Below are 27,599 nucleotides of genomic sequence, written 5' to 3'. Positions count from 1 at the left end.
CCATTGAACAGGTCTGGCCTGTGCTTCATTCTGTCCTGGTTGGAGTGTTTTGGTAATATATGTGATCTGTCTCTGTGATCCATTGAACAGGTCTGGCCTGTGCTTCATTCTGTCCTGGTTGGAGTGTTTTGGTAATATATGTGATCTGTCTCTGTGATCCATTGAACAGGTCTGGCCTGTGCTTCATTCTGTCCTGGTTGGAGTGTTTTGGTAATATATGTGATCTGTCTCTGTGATCGATTGAACAGGTCTGGCCTGTGCTTCATTCTGTCCTGGTTGGAGTGTTTTGGTAATATATGTGATCTGTCTCTGTGATCCATTGAACAGGTCTGGCCTGTGCTTCATTCTGTCCTGGTTGGAGTGTTTTGGTAATATATGTGATCTGTCTCTGTGATCCATTGAACAGGTCTGGCCTGTGCTTCATTCTGTCCTGGTTGGAGTGTTTTGGTAATATATGTGATCTGTCTCTGTGATCCATTGAACAGGTCTGGTCTGTGCTTCATTCTGTCCTGGTTGGAGTGTTTTGGTAATATATGTGATCTGTCTCTGTGATCGATTGAACAGGTCTGGCCTGTGCTTCATTCTGTCCTGGTTGGAGTGTTTTGGTAATATATGTGATCTGTCTCTGTGATCCATTGAACAGGTCTGGCCTGTGCTTCATTCTGTCCTGGTTGGAGTGTTTTGGTAATATATGTGATCTGTCTCTGTGATCCATTGAACAGGTCTGGCCTGTGCTTCATTCTGTCCTGGTTGGAGTGTTTTGGTAATATATGTGATCTGTCTCTGTGATCCATTGAACAGGTCTGGTCTGTGCTTCATTCTGTCCTGGTTGGAGTGTTTTGGTAATATATGTGATCTGTCTCTGTGATCCATTGAACAGGTCTGGCCTGTGCTTCATTCTGTCCTGGTTGGAGTGTTTTGGTAATATATGTGATCTGTCTCTGTGATCGATTGAACAGGTCTGGCCTATTGACCTTTTTATAGAATGAATGTACAGCAGTCAAGTCTGGTTTCATTTGACCTCAAAGGCGACCTTGAATTAAAGTAACACTGTCCCACTAAATCTCAGAAGACATTGTTATTATTTTATCAGTCTTCACTAAGCCATTAGACCTGCGTATTTCCATGGTTACATCTGTCAGTACCGGTCAGTGGGTTCACAGTATAGGCTACATTATTACCATGGACAGACAGGCTACATTATTACCATGGACAGACAGGCTACATTATTACCATGGACATAGGCTACATTATTACCATGGACAGACAGGCTACATTATTACCATGGACATAGGCTACATTATTACCATGGACAGACAGGCTACATTATTACCATGGACAGACAGGCTACATTATTACCATGGACAGACAGGCTACATTATTACAATGGACAGACAGGCTACATTATTACCATGGACAGACAGGCTACATTATTACCATGGACATACAGGCTACATTATTACCATGGACAGACAGGCTACATTATTACCATGGACATACAGGCTACATTATTACCATGGACAGACAGGCTACATTATTACCATGGACAGACAGGCTACATTATTACCATGGACAGACAGGCTACATTATTACCATGGACAGACAGGCTACATTATTACCATGGACAGACAGGGTACATATAGACACATTATTAGTAATGCACTAATGATTACAGGAGTTGTAGGTCAGACTAACCCACAAACACACGTAGACTACCAGCCATCATATGTGCACTTTCCGTCCATCATTGAACAGATTGTCATTGATCATTAGGCCCTGCAGGTTCCCCAGACTGACTGACTGACAGGTCAGGCCTGAGGGGAACGAGCTCATCGAAACACCATCAATGATAACGGCTGTTTTAAACCCCCCCCCCCCCCGTAGCTAAGTAAAGGGTTTTTCTCCTGGCTGAGGGGGGGGAGGGGTTTTATAGTTGTTATTTTTTCTCCTCGTCTTCCTCTGTGTGATTTATTTTACCAGCCGCTGTAGTAAACAAACCATGTTTCCATTCATCATTTTCACATCACACCGTATAAAAAAATAGTCATGACAGCTGTGATGGAAACAGGACTATTCTGCCCTTGAGTTGCGTTCCCATGCAAAACTAGACAGATAGCTAACAACTAAGTCTTCAATAAAACTCCCAAGGCGTGACTTTTCTTGAATGAATATATTGAAAACGTTTATGTTGTGAAACTGCAAAATACAGAAAAGAATATACTTTAGTGTTCAATTCACACCGACATACTGTAGCTGTACATTAAACATTTGAAGTTGCATAAATACAAAGCACGTGCTAAGGTACCATGCATCTGGCATGATGCCAAACCATATAGCTAATTGTTAACCATATGGTAATTGCTCCTTTCATTACTCTAATAATGTATAACCATCTATGTAGAATAACAAAGCATATTACACTAAAAACAGTAACAAAACTACAGTATTGTATATTTTACAATTCGTTTGCATGACGCATGAGCAAAGTAATACAGCTAACGACATACACAAAAGGCATTGCAATTTGTGAGTAAATGCAACCAACATTGATATGTAAGAAACTCTATCAATAACAAGATTATTATCATTAGCTAAATGCTTGAATTGAACTTACAAACAAATATTTTTCCAAGGCTGAAGCGTGACAAGAAATAACTACATTGAAAGACCTGCACCGTAGCGTTGCTTGTAGCTGCTCTATGCGTGCAAAACAAATTCTGAACTTCCTGTTTGCGTCGTCTCTCTAAGTACCAGAAAGCGCCACTAGGGGGCAAATAACACCATTGAACACAATGAAAATCCAATTTAACCATTGTAATAAAATAATCTGTTATCTTCTAACAGGATGGCAGCACAAGGACGTTTCTGGTATGATGTTTCTAAATGTCGACAGATAATTTATATTCATTCAACATTGGTGGGATCTTTTGGTGTCGGTAAAATTTATCACCGCGGTCGAAACACTTTTTTTATGCACAAATATTAACCTAAAAACCGTCACATCGAAGTAAACTTGGATTCACGCATGATACACTACTTGGCCAAAAGTATGTGGACACCCCTTCAAATGAGTGGATTCGGTTATTTCGTTGTTGACGGATGTATAAAAATCGAGCGCACCGCCATGCGATCTCCATAGACAAACATTGGCAGTAGAATGACCCCCGTACTGAAGAGCTCAGTGACTTTCAACATGGCACCGTCACAGGATGCACACCTTTCCAACAAGTCGGCTCGTCAAATTTGCTCCAGCTTCCCCCGGTCAACCGTAAGTGCTGATTTTGTGAAGCGGAAAGGTCTAGGAGCAACAACGGCTCAGCCGCTACAATCTGTCCCTAATTATAGATGGATAGCTAGATACTGCTAGATGCTGACTGGAATAGATTCAAAACATACACAGATAAGTGTGTACGTTACAACACACAGCTGGCCCGGTGCCAGATATCTGATTTAAAACAAGGAGAAAAGGTCAGAGGTTGTTTAGACTCTCTCTCTCTCTCTCTCGCCCTCTCTCACCCTCCCTCTCTGTCTCGCGTTCTCTCTCTCTCCCTTTCTCTCTCTCTCCTCTCTGCTCAAAAAGATACAACCCTTTATAGAGACATCACTAGAGAGAGAATGTGTATTGTCAGGCCAGCTAGGACCCTTTATAGAGACATCACTAGAGAGAGAATGTGTATTGTCAGGCCAGCTAGGACCCTTTATAGAGACATCACTAGAGAGAGAATGTGTATTGTCAGGCCAGCTAGGACCCTTTATAGAGACATCACTAGAGAGAGAATGTGTATTGTCAGGCCAGCTAGGACCCTTTATAGAGACATCACTAGAGAGAGAATGTGTATTGTCAGGCCAGCTAGGACCCTTTATAGAGACATCACTAGAGAGAGAATGTGTATTGTCAGGCCAGCTAGGAACCTTTATAGAGACATCACTAGAGAGAGAATGTGTATTGTCAGGCCAGCTAGGACCCTTTATAGAGACATCACTAGAGAGAGAATGTGTATTGTCAGGCCAGCTAGGACCCTTTATAGAGACATCACTAGAGAGAGAATGTGTATTGTCAGGCCAGCTAGGAACCTTTATAGAGACATCACTAGAGAGAGAATGTGTATTGTCAGGCCAGCTAGGACCCTTTATAGAGACATCACTAGAGAGAGAATGTGTATTGTCAGGCCAGCTAGGACCCTTTATAGAGACATCACTAGAGAGAGAATGTGTATTGTCAGGCCAGCTAGGACCCTTTATAGAGACATCACTAGAGAGAGAATGTGTATTGTCAGGCCAGCTAGGACCCTTTATAGAGACATCACTAGAGAGAGAATGTGTATTGTCAGGCCAGCTAGGACCCTTTATAGAGACATCACTAGAGAGAGAATGTGTATTGTCAGGCCAGCTAGGACCCTTTATAGAGACATCACTAGAGAGAGACCTGCCAGTCAGGCCAGCCAGTCAATATGCAGCTTGTTTAAGACTTCTGAATGGGTTATAAACATTAACATCATTATTTTATGGGTTTTAAACATTAGCACCATTATTTTAAAGACGCACAGCCTTCTTTCTGTTCTCAGCTGTGTCCTCATTCCACAATTCACTGTATTCCTTCACTGTTCTTTAAGCCTGTTCAGTGTGATTCACCTAGCTGTTTCTTCATTCCACAGCTCACCGTGCCCCTTCCTCCATCTAAGGAGCTCTACAGCTACAGGATGTATTTAGGGAATATAGAGGGAGGGGAGGGAGAGGGGGATGGAGAGGGAGAGGAGGGTGAGAGGAGAGGAGAGGAGAGGAGAGGAGAGGAGAGGGAGAGAGGAGGAGAGAGGAGGAGGGAGATGAGAGGAGAGGGAGAGGAGGGTGAGAGGAGAGGAGAGGAGAGGGAGGAGCGAGAGGAGAGGGAGAGGGAGAGCTTCTCTCTTTTCTCCTCTTTAACCTTTCCCTTCCTCTACCACTCTCTCTGTCTCAATGGGGGAGGGACCTTCCCTTCTCTCTCACCTTGTTGCGCAGCAGATTAGAGGGCTGAGCTTTGACATTTCCCGACGCCCACTCCTCCTCCTGTTACTCCTCCTCATCATGTCCTCAGCCCCACAGACCTCATATAATCACCATGACCCACTTATCTCTCTCTCATTCTGCTGTGTGTTCTATATCATTCATATTGCAGGACTGTGTACGTGCACCCGTTTTGGTTGCAAGAATATTCTATCGCTTGCTTCATATACCCTAGGGGTTCTTCTTCACTGAACTGAACCAAATATAGAACTCCAAGAGTCCCTCTTCACTGAACCAAATATAGAACTCCAAGCGTTCCTCTTCACTGAAACAAATATAGAACTCCAAGAGTGCCTCTTCACTGAGCCAAAATGTCTTCCACATCAAACCCTGTATGGTGCCGTTGATGAATTATGGCTGATGCTAATAGTCATATTCCTAGCTAAGAATATGATGTAATACACAATGAAATCATTATGTGCAAACATAGTTTGTAAATATTCCCAGGTGGCCAGTGAGGAATCATGACCCAGTTCAATATTGGTACCAACTCTGCCTGACTTCTTTATGGAATAGAATAGTATGGGTTGTCTGTCTGACTTCTTTATGCAACAGAATAGTATGGGTTGTCTGTCTGACTTCTTTATGCAACAGAATAGTATGGGTTGTCTGTCTGACTTCTTTATGCAACAGAATAGTATGGGTTGTCTGTCTGACTTCTTTATGCAACAGAATAGTATGGGTTGTTGTCTGACTTCTTTATGGAACAGAATAGTATGGGTTGTTGTCTGTCTTCTTTATGGAACAGAATAGTATGGGTTGTCTGTCTGTCTTCTTTATGGAACAGAATAGTATGGGTTGTTGTCTGTCTGTCCTCTTTATGGAACAGAATAGTATGGGTTGTTGTCTGTCTGTCCTCTTTATGGAACAGAATAGTATGGGTTGTTGTCTGGCTGTCGTTATGGAACAGAATAGTATGGGTTGTTGTCTGTCTGTCCTCTTTATGGAACAGAATAGTATGGGTTGTTGTCTGTCTTCTTTATGGAACAGAATAGTATGGGTTGTCTGTCTGACTTCTTTATGGAACAGAATAGTATGGGTTGTTGTCTGTCTGTCCTCTTTATGGAACAGAATAGTATGGGTTGTTGTCTGGCTGTCCTCTTTATGGAACAGAATAGTATGGGTTGTTGTCTGGCTGTCGTTATGGAACAGAATAGTATGGGTTGTTGTCTGGCTGTCGTTATGGAACAGAATAGTATGGGTTGTTGTCTGTCTTCTTTATGGAACAGAATAGTATGGGTTGTCTGTCTGTCCTCTTTATGGAACAGAATAGTATGGGTTGTTGTCTGTCTGTCCTCTTTATGGAACAGAATAGTATGGGTTGTTGTCTGGCTGTCGTTATGGAACAGAATAGTATGGGTTGTTGTCTGTCTGTCCTCTTTATGGAACAGAATAGTATGGGTTGTTGTCTGTCTTCTTTATGGAACAGAATAGTATGGGTTGTCTGTCTGACTTCTTTATGGAACAGAATAGTATGGGTTGTTGTCTGTCTGTCTGTCCTCTTTATGGAACAGAATAGTATGGGTTGTTGTCTGTCTGTCCTCTTTATGGAACAGAATAGTATGGGTTGTTGTCTGGCTGTCGTTATGGAACAGAATAGTATGGGTTGTTGTCTGGCTGTCGTTATGGAACAGAATAGTATGGGTTGTTGTCTGGCTGTCGTTATGGAACAGAATAGTATGGGTTGTTGTCTGGCTGTCGTTATGGAACAGAATAGTATGGGTTGTTGTCTGGCTGTCGTTATGGAACAGAATAGTATGGGTTGTTGTCTGTCTTCTTTATGGAACAGAATAGTATGGGTTGTTGTCTGGCTGTCGTTATGGAACAGAATAGTATGGGTTGTTGTCTGTCTTCTTTATGGAACAGAATAGTATGGGTTGTTGTCTGGCTGTCGTTATGGAACAGAATAGTATGGGTTGTTGTCTGTCTGTCATTATGGAACAGAATAGTATGGGTTGTTGTCTGGCTGTCGTTATGGAACAGAATAGTATGGGTTGTTGTCTGGCTGTCGTTATGGAACAGAATAGTATGGGTTGTTGTCTGGCTGTCGTTATGGAACAGAATAGTATGGGTTGTTGTCTGTCTTCTTTATGGAACAGAATAGTATGGGTTGTTGTCTGGCTGTCGTTATGGAACAGAATAGTATGGGTTGTTGTCTGGCTGTCGTTATGGAACAGAATAGTATGGGTTGTTAAAATAAGTGACAAGCTGCATGGTGTTTATCAGTGCATTACCCAACATCCTTAGCTTGCTAGCTAACATTACATCCATGTATTTACCAGTGATGCTAGCTAGCAACAGGCTGGCTACAACAAGCTAAAACAAGCTGGGTTTACACAACCAACGGATTTCTGCACATACTGGAGAAGTGTGCCCTTCACGGATGAATCCCAGTTTCAACTGTTCCCAGGCAGATGGTGTGGGCAAGCGGTTGTCTGATGTCAAAGGTTTGAACAGAGTAGTACCCCATGGTGGCAGTGGGGGTTCTGGTATGAGCAGACCTGAAGCTATGGACAAGAAACACAATGTGAATGAACGGAGATGCCGTGACGACGTCCTGTAGCCCATTGTCGTGCTTGATCTCCATATGTAATACTTTCTGGTGTGTGTATCACTGACTGTGTGTGTGTGTCTTGTGTTGTGTTGCAGGAAGAGGAGATGCCGGAGGTAGAGATAGATATTGATGACCTGCTGGAAGTCAACAGTGAAGATGAGAGAGCTGTCAAACTACAGGTAAATTGTATATATTTATTAATATTTTGGGCAGGGGGGGGGGTAGATCAGCTTTAATTCTGATGCAATTTTCTGCATCATTTCCAACCCCCCATATATTTATTTTGTAAATATACACAGTCAAAAGTTTGGACACACCTTCTCATTCAAGGGTTTTTCTTTCTTTATTTTTTCACTGTTTGTAGAATAATTAGACAAGGAAACGTGAGCGATGTACGTTTGAAATGGTTGAAACCAACCTCAACACAAGGTGAAGAAATTAACTCACCTTCCAGAGCAAGACACTGCCAGTCTGCAGCTGTGTGTGTAAAGTGGTTTGGAACTTTGACTATCTACCCGAGGTGGAGAGAGGACGTTAAGTAGCTGTTCTGAGGAATGGACACTCACTGGAGACCAGACAACTAAGATGAACATTGTGACCTCTTCTGGACAATCAGAGCCTACAGGTGACTCAACCAAAATACTTTCCAAGAAGAGGTTTCGACGGAGATAGATGACGATCGAAGGCATTTCACATGTAAAAGCATTCATGATTTCTTACTCCAAACAGCCGGGGGTTCATGGGGAAACTACTTCCGTTACTGTGACAATAATTCTGAAATGTCTCGACGATAAGTGAATCCCCCCCCTCCATCTATGTTGTAACAAGCCATTATATTTTGTCAGTCCACTAGGGACCTTTGTGTCATGTATTAAGTGTTATTCTATGTTATTATTTAGTTAGCTAGTAAATCAGTTGTTAAACCAATTGGTGTAGTACTGAATCATGAGCAAGGCTAGGGTTTTTGCAGATGCACGAGGTTACGACTGTTCAGAATGATGATATGATAAGAGATTATGATTAATAAGATGACGGTTTATTAATGTATATAATAGATACCTTTTTATAGAGTTTAATTCAAGAGATGGTAGGGATGACGCAGAATGTAATCCCAGTGCAGGAACATCAATCAGCGGAAATTTCAGAGCGCCACCTATAGTTTTCGATAAAACTCAAACTTTCATTAAAACACACATGCAAGGTACTGAATTAAAGCTACACTCGTTGTGAATCTAGCCACCAAGTCAGATTTGTAAAATGCTTTTCGGCGAAAGCATGAGAAGCTATTATCTGATAGCATGCACCACCCAAAATACCAGAAGTCACCTAAACAACAGATTTTGCGGTAGCCGGCGCTACACAAAACGCAGAAATAAAATATAAAACATTCATTACCTTTGATGAGCTTCTCTGTTGGCACTCCTATATGTCCCATAAACATCACAATTGGGTCTTTTTCCCGATTAAATCCGTCATTGTATACCCAAAATGTCATTTCATGAAGACCGGTCTGATCCAGGAAAATTCCGCTTTACAAGACGCAACGTAACTTTTTAAAATGACAAAAGTTGCCTATAAACTTTTACAAATCACTTCAAACTATTTTTCTAAACCAACTTTAGGTATTAATAAACGTTAATAATCTATCAGATTGATCACGGGGCGATGTGTATTCGATAGCAGCAAGTCTTGAAATCATCGTCCATGTTTTCACTTTCATAACATCCTGCGGTGAGCCCCAAGACAGGAAGTGCCTATACGTCATCTAACCAAGGATAAAGCAGCCATAAAATGCCAGTACTGGCGACATCGTGTGGAAGCTGTAGGCAATGTAATGGAATCCTCGTTTTTTTTCTGTCGCCTTAGACAATGCATTGACTGGCGGATGAATATTTTTTTTGTGTTTTTGGTGAACAGTTTTCCCTGGGATTTTTACTCCTAAACACATTCTGTTATAGCCACAGACACGATTTAACCAGTTTGAGAGACTTCAGAGTGTTTTCTATACACACATACTTATCATATGCATATACTATATTCCTGGCATGAGTAGCAGGACGTTGAAATGTTGCGCGATTTTTACAAAAAGCTGCGAAAATTCGCATCATCCCTAACACAACCTCTGCATGATTACATTATTATTTTAATCGGGTAACATTAAACCTAGTTAGTGGATTAAATGAAGTCAGTTAAACCTAGCTAGTGGATTAATTGAATAACAGTCATCAGATTAATGAAGGTAAAGTCACCCCACAGCTTTGCACATTCTTGGCATTCTCTCAACCAGCTTCACCTGGAATGCTTTTCCAACAGTCTTGAACGAGTTCCTATATATGCTGAGCTCATGTTGGCTGCTTTTCCTTCACTCTGCGTTCCGACTCATCCCAAACCATCTCAGTTGGGTTGAGGTCTGGTGATTGTGGAGGCCAGGTCGTCTGATGCAGCACTCCATCACTCTCCTTCTTGGTCAAATAGCCCTTACACAGCCTGGAGGTGTGTTGGGTCATTGTCCCCACTAAGCGCAAACCAGATGGGCTGGCATATCACTGTAGAATGCTGTGGTAGCATGCGTTCAAAATACACCCCAGACATTGTCACCAGTAAAGCACCCCCACACCATAACACCTCCTCCTCCATGCTTCACGGTGGGAAATACACATGCGGAGATCATCCGTTCACCCACACCATGTCTCACAAAGACACAGTGGTTGGAACCAAAAATCTCCAATTTGGTCTCATCAGAACAAAGGACAGATTTCCACTGGTCTAATGTCCATTGCTTGTGTTTCTTGGCCCAAGCAAGTCTCTTCTTCTTATTGGTGTCCTTTAGTAGTGGTTTCTTTGCAGCAATTCAACCATTAAATGCCTGATTTACACAGTCTCCTCTGAACAGTTGATGTTGAGATGTGTCTGTTTCTTGAACTCGTGTAGCTTTTATTTGTGCTGCAGCATAGGGAACTCTGGGTATTTCATTTTTGTGGCGGTCCTCACAAGAGCCAGTTTCATCATAGCTCTTGATGGTTTTTGCGACTGCATTTGAAGAAACTTTCAAAGTTCTTGAAATTGACTGACCTTCATGTCTTGAAGTAATTATGGAATGAAGTTTCTCTCTGCTAATTTGAGCTGTTCTTGACATAATATGGACTTGGTCTTTTACCAAATAGGACAAGAAATTCCACAAATTAACTTTTAACAAAGCACATCTGTTAATTGAAATGCATTCCAGGTGACTACCTCAGGAAACTGGTTGAGAGAATGCCAAGAGTATGCAAAGCTATCTTACATTAATTACAATTAAAAAATACATTTTATATTTGAGATTCCTAAAAGAGGCTACTTTTAGGAATCTCAGATATAAATTGTATTTTTTAATTGTAATTAATGTAATTTTAATTTTTAATTTTTGGTTGCTACATGATTCCATATTGTGTTATTTTCATAGTTTTCATGTCTTCACTATCATTCTACAATGTAGGAAATTGTAAAATTAAAGGAAAACTCAGGAATGAGTAGGTGTGTTCAAACTTTTGACTGATACTAAAAAACACACACACATATATATATATATATATATATATATATATATATATATATATATATATATACAGTGGGTCAAAAAAGTATTTAGTCAGCCATCAATTGTGCAAGTTCTCCCACTTAAAAAGACGAGAGAGGCTTGTAATTTTCATCATAGGTACACTTCAACTATGACAGACAAAATGAGAAAAGAAATCCAGAAAATCACATTGTAGGATTTTTAATGAATTTATTTGCAAATTATGGTGGAAAATAAGTATTTGGTCACCTACAAACAAGCAGATTTCTGGCTCTCACAGACCTGTAACTTCTTTAAGAGGCTTCTCTGTCCTCCACTCGTTACCTGTTTGAACTTGGTATCAGTATAAAAGACACCTGTCCACAACCTCAAACAGTCACACTCCAAACTCCACTATGGCCAAGACAAAAGAGCTGTCAAAGGACACCAGAAACTAAAATTGTAGACCTGCACCAGGCTAGATCAGAATATTAAACCTCCTCCATGTATATCTCACTAGGTCAGGATATTAAATCTCCTCCATGTATATCTCACTAGGTCAGGATATTAAACCTCCTCCATGTATATCTCACTAGGTCAGGGTATTAAACCTCCTCCATGTATATCTCACTAGGTCAGGATATTAAACCTCCTCCATGTATATCTCACTAGGTCAGGATATTAAACCTCCTCCATGTATATCTCACTAGGTCAGGATATTAAACCTCCTCCATGTATATCTCACTAGGTCAGGATATTAAACCTCCTCCATGTATATCTCACTAGGTCAGGATATTAAACCTCCATCTATATCTCACTAGGTCAGGATATTAAACCTCCTCCATGTATATCTCACTAGGTCAGGATATTAAACCTCCTCCATGTATATCTCACTAGGTCAGGATATTAAACCTCCTCCATGTATATCTCACTAGGTCAGGGTATTAAACCTCCATCTATATCTCACTAGGTCAGGATATTAAACCTCCTCCATGTATATCTCACTAGGTCAGGATATTAAACCTCCTCCATGTATATCTCACTAGGTCAGGATATTAAACCTCCTCCATGTATATCTCACTAGGTCAGGATATTAAACCTCCATCTATATCTCACTAGACCTTCATAATACTTCTTAAACAACATTATACTAACTTATAGTAATTTGCTGGCTCTCTTGGTGCCTGGCTGTTTATATACAGTTGTGCTTAATATCTCGGGTCTCTATTTAGTTCAATAAACTTTATTGATATGGAATGTTAAATCACTTACGTTGTAAACGATCTACATCTCTCTCTCCCTCCCTTTCTCTCTCTGTGTCTCTCTCTCTCTCTCTCTCTCTGTCTCTCTCTCTCTCTCTCTCTCTCTCTCTCTCTCTCTCTCTCTCTCTCTCTCTCTCTCTCTCTCTCTCTCTCTCTCTCTCTCTCTCTCTCTCTCTCTCTGTGTGTCTGTCTCTCTTTGTCTCTGTGTCTGTGTCTCACTGTCTCTGTCTCTCTAGGAATCCTTAATAGACTGCTATAAACCCACGGAGGTGAGTAGGGACCCTGTGTATTCCTGATAGCACTGACGTTATCCATTAATTCCCATGGAAAGCTGTCGATGGCGCATGATGGCTGAATGGTTGGTTGGTTTTTGGATTCGCTAGGACGGCACCCTGAGGGTCTGGAGGGGGTGGCTACTGGAGGGGGTGGATGTCGGGCTCAACGCACAGGCAACCAGACACAGCCTCTCTCTCTGCTGACCTGAATACACACAAATGCTGAATGGATAACGCACACACACTGAACCTACCGTCTCTCTGTACGTTCATAACCTCAAAACACTCACACTGAGCGTGAGTTAATCTCTCAGTTGACTTGTGTGTGTTTAGGTGGTGAGTGTTTGGGTGGAACAGGGGTTAAGCTGTTTTGTGAAAAGGAGAACACACCTACTGTCCACTCTAAAGGACACCAGGACACCCCATTCTGACTGTCCCCTCTAAAGGACACCCCATTCTGACTGTCCCCTCTAAAGGACACCCCATTCTGACTGTCCACTCTAAAGGACACCCCATTCTGACTGTCCCCTCTAAAGGACACCCCATTCTGACTGTCCACTCTAAAGGACACCCCATTCTGACTGTCCCCTCTAAAGGACACCAGGACACCCCATTCTGACTGTCCCCTCTAAAGGACACCAGGACACCCCATTCTGTCTGTCCCCTCTAAAGGACACCAGGACACCCCATTCTGACTGTCCCCTCTAAAGGACACCAGGACACCCCATTCTGTCTGTCCCCTCTAAAGGACACCCCATTCTGACCGTCCCCTCTAAAGGACACCAGGACACCCCATTCTGTCTGTCCCCTCTAAAGGACACCCCATTCTGACCGTCCCCTCTAAAGGACACCCCATTCTGACTGTCCCCTCTAAAGGACACCAGGACACCCCATTCTGACTGTCCCCTCTAAAGGACACCCCATTCTGACTGTCCACTCTAAAGGACACCCCATTCTGACTGTCCACTCTAAAGGACACCCCATTCTGACTGTCCCCTCTAAAGGACACCAGAACACCCCATTCTGACTGTCCCCTCTAAAGGACACCAGGACACCCCATTCTGTCTGTCCCCTCTAAAGGACACCCCATTCTGACTGTCCCCTCTAAAGGACACCAGGACACCCCATTCTGTCTGTCCCCTCTAAAGGACACCCCATTCTGACCGTCCCCTCTAAAGGACACCCCATTCTGACTGTCCCCTCTAAAGGACACCAGGACACCCCATTCTGTCTGTCCACTCTAAAGGACACCAGGACACCCCATTCTGACTGTCCCCTCTAAAGGACACCCCATTCTGACTGTCCCCTCTAAAGGACACCCCATTCTGACTGTCCACTCTAAAGGACACCCCATTCTGACTGTCCACTCTAAAGGACACCCCATTCTGACTGTCCCCTCTAAAGGACACCCCATTCTGACTGTCCACTCTAAAGGACACCCCATTCTGACTGTCCCCTCTAAAGGACACCAGGACACCCCATTCTGACTGTCCCCTCTAAAGGACACCAGGACACCCCATTCTGTCTGTCCCCTCTAAAGGACACCAGGACACCCCATTCTGACTGTCCCCTCTAAAGGACACCAGGACACCCCATTCTGTCTGTCCCCTCTAAAGGACACCCCATTCTGACCGTCCCCTCTAAAGGACACCAGGACACCCCATTCTGTCTGTCCCCTCTAAAGGACACCCCATTCTGACCGTCCCCTCTAAAGGACACCCCATTCTGACTGTCCCCTCTAAAGGACACCAGGACACCCCATTCTGACTGTCCCCTCTAAAGGACACCCCATTCTGACTGTCCACTCTAAAGGACACCACATTCTGACTGTCCACTCTAAAGGACACCCCATTCTGACTGTCCCCTCTAAAGGACACCAGGACACCCCATTCTGACTGTCCCCTCTAAAGGACACCCCATTCTGACTGTCCCCTCTAAAGCACACCCCATTCTGACTGTCCATTCTAAAGGACACCCCATTCTGACTGTCCATTCTAAAGGACACCCCATTCTGACTGTCCCCTCTAAAGGACACCCCATTCTGACTGTCCACTCTAAAGGACACCCCATTCTGACTGTCCCCTCTAAAGGACACCCCATTCTGACTGTCCACTCTAAAGGACACCCCATTCTGACTGTCCCCTCTAAAGGACACCAGGACACCCCATTCTGACTGTCCCCTCTAAAGGACACCAGGACACCCCATTCTGTCTGTCCCCTCTAAAGGACACCAGGACACCCCATTCTGACTGTCCCCTCTAAAGGACACCAGGACACCCCATTCTGACTGTCCACTCTAAAGGACACCCCATTCTGACTGTCCACTCTAAAGGACACCCCATTCTGACTGTCCACTCTAAAGGACACCAGGACACCCCATTCTGACTGTCCCCTCTAAAGGACACACCATTCTGACTGTCCCCTCTAAAGGACACCCCATTCTGACTGCCCACTCTAAAGGACACCAGGACACCCCATTCTGACTGTCCCCTCTAAAGGACACCCCATTCTGACTTCCCCTCTAAAGGACACCCCATTCTGACTGTCCCCTCTAAAGGACACCAGGACACCCCATTCTGACTGTCCCCTCTAAAGGACACCAGGACACCCCATTCTGACTGTCCCCTCTAAAGGACACCCCATTCTGACTGTCCCCTCTAAAGGACACCCCATTCGGACTGTCCCCTCTAAAGGACACCAGGACACCCCATTCTGACTGTCCCCTCTAAAGGACACCCCATTCTGACTGTCCACTCTAAAGGACACCAGGACACCCCATTCTGACTGTCCCCTCTAAAGGACACCAGGACACCCCATTCTGACTGTCCCCTCTAAAGGACACCCCATTCTGACTGTCCATTCTAAAGGACACCCCATTCTGACTGTCCACTCTAAAGGACACCCCATTCTGACTGTCCACTCTAAAGGACACCCCATTCTGACTGTCCATTCTAAAGGACACCCCATTCTGACTGTCCCCTCTAAAGGACACCCCATTCTGACTGTCCACTCTAAAGGACACCCCATTCTGACTGTCCCCTCTAAAGGACACCCCATTCTGACTGTCCCCTCTAAAGGACACCCCATTCTGACTGTCCCCTCTAAAGGACACCCCATTCGGACTGTCCCCTCTAAAGGACACCAGGACACCCCATTCTGACTGTCCCCTCTAAAGGACACCCCATTCTGACTGTCCACTCTAAAGGACACCAGGACACCCCATTCTGACTGTCCCCTCTAAAGGACACCAGGACACCCCATTCTGACTGTCCCCTCTAAAGGACACCAGGACACCCCATTCTGACTGTCCCCTCTAAAGGACACCCCATTCTGACTGTCCATTCTAAAGGACACCCCATTCTGACTGTCCACTCTAAAGGACACCCCATTCTGACTGTCCACTCTAAAGGACACCCCATTCTGACTGTCCATTCTAAAGGACACCCCATTCTGACTGTCCCCTCTAAAGGACACCCCATTCTGACTGTCCACTCTAAAGGACACCCCATTCTGACTGTCCCCTCTAAAGGACACCCCATTCTGACTGTCCCCTCTAAAGGACACCCCATTCTGACTGTCCACTCTAAAGGACACCACATTCTGACTGTCCACTCTAAAGGACACCAGGACACTCCATTCTGACTGTCCCCTCTAAAGGACACCCCATTCGGACTGTCCCCTCTAAAGGACACCAGGACACCCCATTCTGACTGTCCACTCTAAAGGACACCCCATTCTGACTGTCCCCTCTAAAGGACACCCCATTCTGACTGTCCATTCTAAAGGACACCCCATTCTGACTGTCCCCTCTAAAGGACACCCCATTCTGACTGTCCACTCTAAAGGACACCCCATTCTGACTGTCCACTCTAAAGGACACCCCATTCTGACTGTCCCCTCTAAAGGACACCCCATTCTGACTGTCCCCTCTAAAGGACACCCCATTCTGACTGTCCACTCTAAAGGACACCCCATTCTGACTGTCCCCTCTAAAGGACACCAGGACACCCCATTCTGACTGTCCCCTCTAAAGGACACCCCATTCGGACTGTCCCCTCTAAAGGACACCAGGACACCCCATTCTGACTGTCCACTCTAAAGGACACCCCATTCTGACTATCCCCTCTAAAGGACACCCCATTCTGACTGTCCCCTCTAAAGGACACCCCATTCTGACTGTCAATTCTAGAGGACACCAGGATACCCCATTCTGACTGTCCACTCTAAAGGACACCCCATTCTGACTGTCCCCTCTAAAGGACACCCCATTCTGACTGTCCCCTCTAAAGGAAACCCCATTCTGACTGTCCCCTCTAAAGGACACCAGGACACCCCATTCTGACTGTCCCCTCTAAAGGACACCAGGACACCCCATTCTGACTGTCCCCTCTAAAGGACACCAGGACACCCCATTCTGACTGTCCCTTCTAAAGGACACCAGGACACCCCATTCTGACTGTCCCCTCTAAAGGACACCCAATTCTGACTGTCCACTCTAAAGGACACCCCATTCTGACTGTCCCCTCTAAAGGACACCCCATTCTGACTGTCCCCTCTAAAGGACACCCCATTCGGACTGTCCCCTCTAAAGGACACCAGGACACCCCATCCTGACTGTCCCCTCTAAAGGACACCCCATTCTGACTGTCCCCTCTAAAGGACACCCCATTCTGACTGTCCACTCTAAAGGACACCAGGACACCCCATTCTGACTGTCCCCTCTAAAGGACACCAGGACACCCCATTCTGACTGTCCCCTCTAAAGGACACCCCATTCTGACTGTCCATTCTAAAGGACACCCCATTCTGACTGTCCACTCTAAAGGACACCCCATTCTGACTGTCCCCTCTAAAGGACACCCCATTCTGACTGTCCACTCTAAAGGACACCCCATTCTGACTGTCCCCTCTAAAGGACACCCCATTCTGACTGTCCCCTCTAAAGGACACCCCATTCTGACTGTCCACTCTAAAGGACACCACATTCTGACTGTCCACTCTAAAGGACACCCCATTCTGACTGTCCCCTCTAAAGGACACCCCATTCTGACTGTCCCCTCTAAAGGACACCCCATTCTGACTGTCCCCTCTAAAGCACACCCCATTCTGACTGTCCATTCTAAAGGACACCCCATTCTGACTGTCCATTCTAAAGCACACCCCATTCTGACTGTCCACTCTAAAGGACACCCCATTCTGACTGTCCATTCTAAAGGACACCAGGACACCCCATTCTGACTGTCCACTCTAAAGGACACCCCATTCTGACTGTCCACTCTAAAGGACACCCCATTCTGACTGTCCACTCTAAAGGACACCCCATTCTGACTGTCCCCTCTAAAGGACACCCCATTCTGACTGTCCACTCTAAAGGACACCCCATTCTGACTGTCCCCTCTAAAGGACACCCCATTCTGACTGTCCCTCTAAAGGACACCCCATTCTGACTGTCCACTCTAAAGGACACCACATTCTGACTGTCCACTCTAAAGGACACCCCATTCTGACTGTCCCCTCTAAAGGACACCAGGACACCCCATTCTGACTGTCCCCTCTAAAGGACACCCCATTCTGACTGTCCCCTCTAAAGCACACCCCATTCTGACTGTCCATTCTAAAGGACACCCCATTCTGACTGTCCATTCTAAAGGACACCCCATTCTGACTGTCCACTCTAAAGGACACCACATTCTGACTGTCCACTCTAAAGGACACCCCATTCTGACTGTCCCCTCTAAAGGACACCAGGACACCCCATTCTGACTGTCCCCTCTAAAGGACACCCCATTTGGACTGTCCCCTCTAAAGGACACCAGGACACCCCATTCTGACTGTCCACTCTAAAGGACACCCCATTCTGACTGTCCCCTCTAAAGGACACCCCATTCTGACTGTCCCCTCTAAAGGACACCCCATTCTGACTGTCCCCTCTAAAGGACACCACATTCTGACTGTCCACTCTAAAGGACACCCCATTCTGACTGTCCCCTCTAAAGGAAACCAGGACACCCCATTCTGACTGTCCCCTCTAAAGGACACCCCATTCTGACTGTCCCCTCTAAAGGACACCCCATTCTGACTGTCCACTCTAAAGGACACCAGGACACCCCATTCTGACTGTCCCCTCTAAAGGACACCAGGACACCCAATTCTGACTGTCCCCTCTAAAGGACACCCCATTCTGACTGTCCCCTCTAAAGGACACCCCATTCTGACTGTCCCCTCTAAAGGACACCCCATTCTGACTGTCCCCTCTAAAGGACACCAGGACACCCCATTCTGACTGTCCCCTCTAAAGGACACCCCATTCTGACTGTCCCCTCTAAAGGACACCAGGACACCCCATTCTGTCTGTCCATTCTAAAGGACACCCCATTCTGACTGTCCACTCTAAAGGACACCCCATTCTGACTGTCCACTCTAAAGGACACCCCATTCTGACTGTCCCCTCTAAAGGACACCCCATTCTGACTGTCCCCTCTAAAGGACACCAGGACACCCCATTCTGACTGTCCACTCTAAAGGACACCCCATTCTGACTGTCCACTCTAAAGGACACCCCATTCTGACTGTCCCCTCTAAAGGACACCAGGACACCCCATTCTGACTGTCCCCTCTAAAGGACACCCCATTCTGACTGTCCCCTCTAAAGGACACCCCATTCTGACTGTCCGCTCTAAAGGACACCCCATTCTGACTGTCCGCTCTAAAGGACACCCCATTCTGACTGTCCCCTCTAAAGGACACCCCATTCTGACTGTCCATTCTAAAGGACACCCCATTCTGACTGTCCCCTCTAAAGGACACCCCATTCTGACTGTCCACTCTAAAGGACACCAGGACACCAAATTCTGACTGTCCCCTCTAAAGGACACCAGGACACCCCATTCTGACTGTCCCTTCTAAAGGACACCAGGACACCCCATTCTGACTGTCCCATCTAAAGGACACCAGGACACCCCATTCTGACTGTCCCCTCTAAAGGACACCAGGACACCCCATTCTGACTGTCCCCTCTAAAGGACACCCCATTCTGACTGTCCACTCTAAAGGACATCCCATTCTGATTGTCCCCTCTAAAGGACACCCCATTCTGACTGTCCACTCTAATGGACACCAGGACACCCCATTCTGACTGTCCACTCTAAAGGACACCAGGACACCCAACTCTGACTGTCCCCTCTAAAGGACACCCCATTCTGACTGTCCCCTCTAAAGGACACCCCATTCTGACTGTCCCCTCTAAAGGACATCCCATTCTGACTGTCCCCTCTAATGGACACCCCATTCTGACTGTCCACTATAAAGGACACCAGGACACCCCATTCTGACTGTCCACTCTAAAGGACACCAGGACACCCCATTCTGACTGTCCACTCTAAAGGACACCCCATTCTGACTGTCCACTCTAAAGGACACCAGGACACCCCATTCTGACTGTCCCCTCTAAAGGACACCCCATTCTGACTGTCCACTCTAAAGGACACCAGGACACCCCATTCTGACTGTCCACCCTAAAGGACACCCCATTCTGACTGTCCACTCTAAAGGACACCCCATTCTGACTGTCCACTCTAAAGGACACCAGGACACCTCATTCTGACTGTCCACTCTAAAGGACACCAAGACACCTCATTCTGACTGTCCACTCTAAAGGACACCAGGACACCCCATTCTGACTGTCCACTCTAAAGGACACCTCATTCTGACTGTCCCCTCTAAAGGACAACAGGACACCCCATTCTGACTGTCCACTCTAAAGGACACCCCATTCTGACTGTCCACTCTAAAGGACACCCCATTCTGACTGTCCCCTCTAAAGGACACCCCATTCTGACTGTCCCCTCTAAAGGACACCAGGACACCCCATTCTGACTGTCCACTCTAATGGACACCCCATTCTGACTGTCCACTCTAATGGACACCCCATTCTGACTTTCCACTCTAAAGGACACCCCATTCCGTCTGTCCATTCTAAAGGACACCCCATTCTGACTGTCCACTCTAAAGGACACCAGGACACCCCATTCTGACTGTCCACTCTAAAGGACACCAGGACACCCCATTCTGACTGTCCACTCTAATGGACACCTGGACACCCCATTCTGACTGTCCACTCTAATGGACACCCCATTCTGACTGTCCCCTCTAAAGGACACCCCATTCTGACTGTCCCCTCTAAAGGACACCAGGACACCCCATTCTGACTGTCCACTCTAATGGACACCCCATTCTGACTGTCCACTCTAATGGACACCCCATTCTGACTTTCCACTCTAAAGGACACCCCATTCCGTCTGTCCATTCTAAAGGACACCCCATTCTGACTGTCCATTCTAAAGCACACCCCATTCTGACTGTCCACTCTAAAGGACACCCCATTCTGACTGTCCATTCTAAAGGACACCCCATTCTGACTGTCCCCTCTAAAGGACACCCCATTCTGACTGTCCACTCTAAAGGACACCCCATTCTGACTGTCCACTCTAAAGGACACCCCATTCTGACTGTCCCCTCTAAAGGACACCCCATTCTGACTGTCCACTCTAAAGGACACCCCATTCTGACTGTCCCCTCTAAAGGACACCCCATTCTGACTGTCCCCTCTAAAGGACACCCCATTCTGACTGTCCACTCTAAAGGACACCACATTCTGACTGTCCACTCTAAAGGACACCCCATTCTGACTGTCCCCTCTAAAGGACACCAGGACACCCCATTCTGACTGTCCCCTCTAAAGGACACCCCATTCTGACTGTCCCCTCTAAAGCACACCCCATTCTGACTGTCCATTCTAAAGGACACCCCATTCTGACTGTCCATTCTAAAGGACACCCCATTCTGACTGTCCACTCTAAAGGACACCACATTCTGACTGTCCACTCTAAAGGACACCCCATTCTGACTGTCCCCTCTAAAGGACACCAGGACACCCCATTCTGACTGTCCCCTCTAAAGGACACCCCATTCGGACTGTCCCCTCTAAAGGACACCAGGACACCCCATTCTGACTGTCCCCTCTAAAGGACACCAGGACACCCAATTCTGACTGTCCCCTCTAAAGGACACCCCATTCTGACTGTCCCCTCTAAAGGACACCCCATTCTGACTGTCCCCTCTAAAGGACACCCCATTCTGACTGTCCCCTCTAAAGGACACCAGGACACCCCATTCTGACTGTCCCCTCTAAAGGACACCCCATTCTGACTGTCCCCTCTAAAGGACACCAGGACACCCCATTCTGTCTGTCCATTCTAAAGGACACCCCATTCTGACTGTCCACTCTAAAGGACACCCCATTCTGACTGTCCACTCTAAAGGACACCCCATTCTGACTGTCCCCTCTAAAGGACACCCCATTCTGACTGTCCCCTCTAAAGGACACCAGGACACCCCATTCTGACTGTCCACTCTAAAGGACACCCCATTCTGACTGTCCACTCTAAAGGACACCCCATTCTGACTGTCCCCTCTAAAGGACACCAGGACACCCCATTCTGACTGTCCCCTCTAAAGGACACCCCATTCTGACTGTCCCCTCTAAAGGACACCCCATTCTGACTGTCCGCTCTAAAGGACACCCCATTCTGACTGTCCGCTCTAAAGGACACCCCATTCTGACTGTCCCCTCTAAAGGACACCCCATTCTGACTGTCCATTCTAAAGGACACCCCATTCTGACTGTCCCCTCTAAAGGACACCCCATTCTGACTGTCCACTCTAAAGGACACCAGGACACCAAATTCTGACTGTCCCCTCTAAAGGACACCAGGACACCCCATTCTGACTGTCCCTTCTAAAGGACACCAGGACACCCCATTCTGACTGTCCCATCTAAAGGACACCAGGACACCCCATTCTGACTGTCCCCTCTAAAGGACACCAGGACACCCCATTCTGACTGTCCCCTCTAAAGGACACCCCATTCTGACTGTCCACTCTAAAGGACATCCCATTCTGATTGTCCCCTCTAAAGGACACCCCATTCTGACTGTCCACTCTAATGGACACCAGGACACCCCATTCTGACTGTCCACTCTAAAGGACACCAGGACACCCAACTCTGACTGTCCCCTCTAAAGGACACCCCATTCTGACTGTCCCCTCTAAAGGACACCCCATTCTGACTGTCCCCTCTAAAGGACATCCCATTCTGACTGTCCCCTCTAATGGACACCCCATTCTGACTGTCCACTATAAAGGACACCAGGACACCCCATTCTGACTGTCCACTCTAAAGGACACCAGGACACCCCATTCTGACTGTCCACTCTAAAGGACACCCATTCTGACTGTCCACTCTAAAGGACACCAGGACACCCCATTCTGACTGTCCCCTCTAAAGGACACCCCATTCTGACTGTCCACTCTAAAGGACACCAGGACACCCCATTCTGACTGTCCACCCTAAAGGACACCCCATTCTGACTGTCCACTCTAAAGGACACCCCATTCTGACTGTCCACTCTAAAGGACACCAGGACACCTCATTCTGACTGTCCACTCTAAAGGACACCAAGACACCTCATTCTGACTGTCCACTCTAAAGGACACCAGGACACCCCATTCTGACTGTCCACTCTAAAGGACACCTCATTCTGACTGTCCCCTCTAAAGGACAACAGGACACCCCATTCTGACTGTCCACTCTAAAGGACACCCCATTCTGACTGTCCACTCTAAAGGACACCCCATTCTGACTGTCCCCTCTAAAGGACACCCCATTCTGACTGTCCCCTCTAAAGGACACCAGGACACCCCATTCTGACTGTCCACTCTAATGGACACCCCATTCTGACTGTCCACTCTAATGGACACCCCATTCTGACTTTCCACTCTAAAGGACACCCCATTCCGTCTGTCCATTCTAAAGGACACCCCATTCTGACTGTCCACTCTAAAGGACACCAGGACACCCCATTCTGACTGTCCACTCTAATGGACACCTGGACACCCCATTCTGACTGTCCACCCTAAAGGACACCAGGACACCCCATTCTGACTGTCCACCCTAAAGGACACCCCATTCTGACTGTCCACCCTAAAGGACACCCCATTCTGACTGTCCACTCTAAAGGACACCAGGACACCCCATTCTGACTGTCCAACCTAAAGGACACCCCATTCTGACTGTCCACTCTAAAGGACACCCCATTCTGACTGTCCACTCTAAAGAACACCAGGACACCCCATTCTGACTGTCCCCTCTAAAGGACACCCCATTCTGACTGTCCCCTCTAAAGGACACCCCATTCTGACTGTCCACTCTAAAGGACACCCCATTCTGACTGTCCCCTCTAAAGGACACCAGGACACCCCATTCTGACTGTCCACTCTAATGGACACCTGGACACCCCATTCTGACTGTCCACCCTAAAGGACACCAGGACACCCCATTCTGACTGTCCACCCTAAAGGACACCCCATTCTGACTGTCCACCCTAAAGGACACCCCATTCTGACTGTCCACTCTAAAGGACACCAGGACACCCCATTCTGACTGTCCAACCTAAAGGACACCCCATTCTGACTGTCCACTCTAAAGGACACCCCATTCTGACTGTCCACTCTAAAGAACACCAGGACACCCCATTCTGACTGTCCCCTCTAAAGGACACCCCATTCTGACTGTCCCCTCTAAAGGACACCCCATTCTGACTGTCCACTCTAAAGGACACCCCATTCTGACTGTCCACCCTAAAGGATACCCCCATTCTGACTGTCCATCCTAAAGGACACCCCATTCTGACTGTCCACTCTAAAGGTCACCCCATTCTGACTGTCCACTCTAAAGGTCACCCCATTCTGACTGTCCACTCTAAAGGACACCAGGACACCCAATTCTGACTGTCAAATCTAAAGGACACCAGGACACCCCATTCTGACTATCCACTCTAAAGGACACCAGGACACCCCATTATGACTGTCCACTCTAAAGGACACCCCATTCTGACTGTCCACTCTAAAGGACACCCCATTCTGACTGTCCCCTCTAAAGGACACCCCAATCTGACTGTCCACTCTAAAGGACACCCCATTCTGACTGTCCACTCTAAAGGACACCCCATTCTGACTGTCCACTCTAAAGGACACCCCATTCTGACTATCAATTCTAGAGGACACCAGCACACCCCATTCTGACTGTCAATTCTAGAGGACACCAGGATACCCCATTCTGACTGTCCACTCTAAAGGACACCCCATTCTGACTGTCCCCTCTAAAGGACACCAGGACACCCCATTCTGACTGTCCACCCTTAAAGACACCAGGACACCCCATTCTGACTGTCCACTCTAAAGGACACCCCATTCTGACTGTCCACCCTAAAGGACACCCCATTCTGACTGTCCACTCTAAAGGACACCCCATACTGACTGTCCACTCTAAAGGACACCAGGACACCCCATTATGACTGTCCACTCTAAAGGACATCCCATTCTGACTGTCCACTCTAAAGGACACCCCATTCTGACTGTCAATTCTAGAGGACACCAGGATACCCCATTCTGACTGTCCACTCTAAAGGACACCCCATTCTGACTGTCCACTCTAAAGGACACCCCATTCTGACTGTCAATTCTAGAGGACACCAGGATACCCCATTCTGACTGTCCACTCTAAAGGACGCCCCATTCTGACTGTCCACTCTAAAGGACACCAGGACACCCCATTCTGACTGTCCCCTCTAAAGGACACCCCATTCTGACTGTCCACTTTAAAGGACACCCCATTCTGACTGTCCACTCTAAAGGACACCCCATTCTGACTGTCCACTCTAAAGGACACCCCATTCTGACTGTCCACTCTAAAGGACACCAGGACACCCCATTCTGACTGTCCAATCTAAAGGACACCAGGACACCCCATGCTGACTGTCCACTCTAAAGGACACCCCATTCTGACTGTCCACTCTAAAGGACACCCCATTCTGACTGTCCACTCTAAAGGACACCCCATTCTGACTGTCCACTCTAAAGGACACCCCATTCTGACTGTCCACCCTAAAGGACACCCCATTCTGACTGTCCACTCTAAAGGACACCCCATTCTGACTGTCCACCCTAAAGGATACCCCCATTCTGACTGTCCACCCTAAAGGACACCCCATTCTGACTGTCCACCCTAAAGGACACCCCATTCTGACTGTCCACTCTAAAGGTCACCCCATTCTGACTGTCCACTCTAAAGGACACCAGGACACCCAATTCTGACTGTCAAATCTAAAGGACACCAGGACACCCCATTCTGACTATCCACTCTAAAAGACACCAGGACACCCCATTCTGACTGTCCACTCTAAAGGACACCCCATTCTGACTGTCCACCCTAAAGGACACCCCATTCTGACTGTCCACTCTAAAGGACACCCCATACTGACTGTCCACTCTAAAGGACACCAGGACACCCCATTATGACTGTCCACTCTAAAGGACATCCCATTCTGACTGTCCACTCTAAAGGACACCCCATTCTGACTGTCCACTCTAAAGGACACCCCATTCTGACTGTCCACTCTAAAGGACACCAGGACACCCCATTCTGACTGTCCAATCTAAAGGACACCAGGACACCCCATTCTGACTGTCCACTCTAAAGGACACCCCATTCTGACTGTCCACTCTAAAGGACACCCCATTCTGACTGTCCACTCTAAAGGACACCCCATTCTGACTGTCCACTCTAAAGGACACCCCATTCTGACTGTCCACTCTAAAGGACACCCCATTCTGACTGTCCACCCTAAAGGACACCCCATTCTGACTGTCCACCCTAAAGGACACCCCATTCTGACTGTCCACCCTAAAGGATACCCCCATTCTGACTGTCCACCCTAAAGGACACCCCATTCTGACTGTCCACCCTAAAGGACACCCCATTCTGACTGTCCACTCTAAAGGTCACCCCATTCTGACTGTCCACTCTAAAGGACACCAGGACACCCAATTCTGACTGTCAAATCTAAAGGACACCAGGACACCCCATTCTGACTATCCACTCTAAAGGACACCAGGACACCCCATTATGACTGTCCACTCTAAAGGACACCCCATTCTGACTGTCCACTCTAAAGGACACCCCATTCTGACTGTCCACTCTAAAGGACACCCCATTCTGACTGTCCCCTCTAAAGGACACCCCAATCTGACTGTCCACTCTAAAGGACACGCCATTCTGACTGTCCACTCTAAAGGACACCAGGACACCCCATTCTGACTGTCAATTCTAGAGGACACCAGGATACCCCATTCTGACTGTCCACTCTAAAGGACACCCCATTCTGACTGTCCCCTCTAGGGGACACCAGGACACCCCATTCTGACTGTCCACCCTAAAAGACACCAGGACACCCCATTCTGACTGTCCACTCTAAAGGACACCCCATTCTGACTGTCCACCCTAAAGGACACCTCATTCTGGCTGTCCACTCTAAAGGACACCCCATTCTGACTATCAATTCTAGAGAACACCAGCACACCCCATTCTGACTGTCAATTCTAGAGGACACCAGGATACCCCATTCTGACTGTCCACTCTAAAGGACACCCCATTCTGACTGTCCCCTCTAGGGGACACCAGGACACCCCATTCTGACTGTCCACCCTAAAAGACACCAGGACACCCCATTCTGACTGTCCACTCTAAAGGACACCCCATTCTGACTGTCCACCCTAAAGGACACCTCATTCTGGCTGTCCACTCTAAAGGACACCCCATTCTGACTATCAATTCTAGAGAACACCAGCACACCCCATTCTGACTGTCAATTCTAGAGGACACCAGGATACCCCATTCTGACTGTCCCCTCTAAAGGACACCCCATTCTGACTGTCCACTTTAAAGGACACCCCATTCTGACTGTCCACTCTAAAGGACACCCCATTCTGACTATCCACCCTAAAGGACACCAGGACACCCCATTCTGACTATCCAC

The 27,599-nt window shown here is 46.9% G+C and overlaps 1 protein-coding gene across 1 annotated transcript in view; it reads left to right on the top strand.

The window, feature by feature from the left end:
* The window catches only part of LOC123990454 (protein phosphatase 1 regulatory subunit 14C-like), a 33,794-nt gene that overhangs the window by 4,215 nt on the left and 1,980 nt on the right, over positions 1-27,599 (top strand). The window contains exons 2-3 of the mRNA XM_046290996.1: positions 7,690-7,773; positions 12,628-12,660. Coding sequence (XP_046146952.1) covers positions 7,690-7,773; positions 12,628-12,660 — 117 coding nt within the window. The remainder of the gene's footprint in view (positions 1-7,689; positions 7,774-12,627; positions 12,661-27,599) is intronic.

The sequence above is a fragment of the Oncorhynchus gorbuscha genome, linkage group LG12 (genome assembly GCF_021184085.1).
Source record: "Oncorhynchus gorbuscha isolate QuinsamMale2020 ecotype Even-year linkage group LG12, OgorEven_v1.0, whole genome shotgun sequence".
In the NCBI taxonomy this organism is placed as follows: Eukaryota; Metazoa; Chordata; class Actinopteri; order Salmoniformes; family Salmonidae; genus Oncorhynchus; species Oncorhynchus gorbuscha.
Note: the sequence above shows the minus strand (reverse complement) of the source record. Positions and strands in the feature narration are given on the sequence as shown.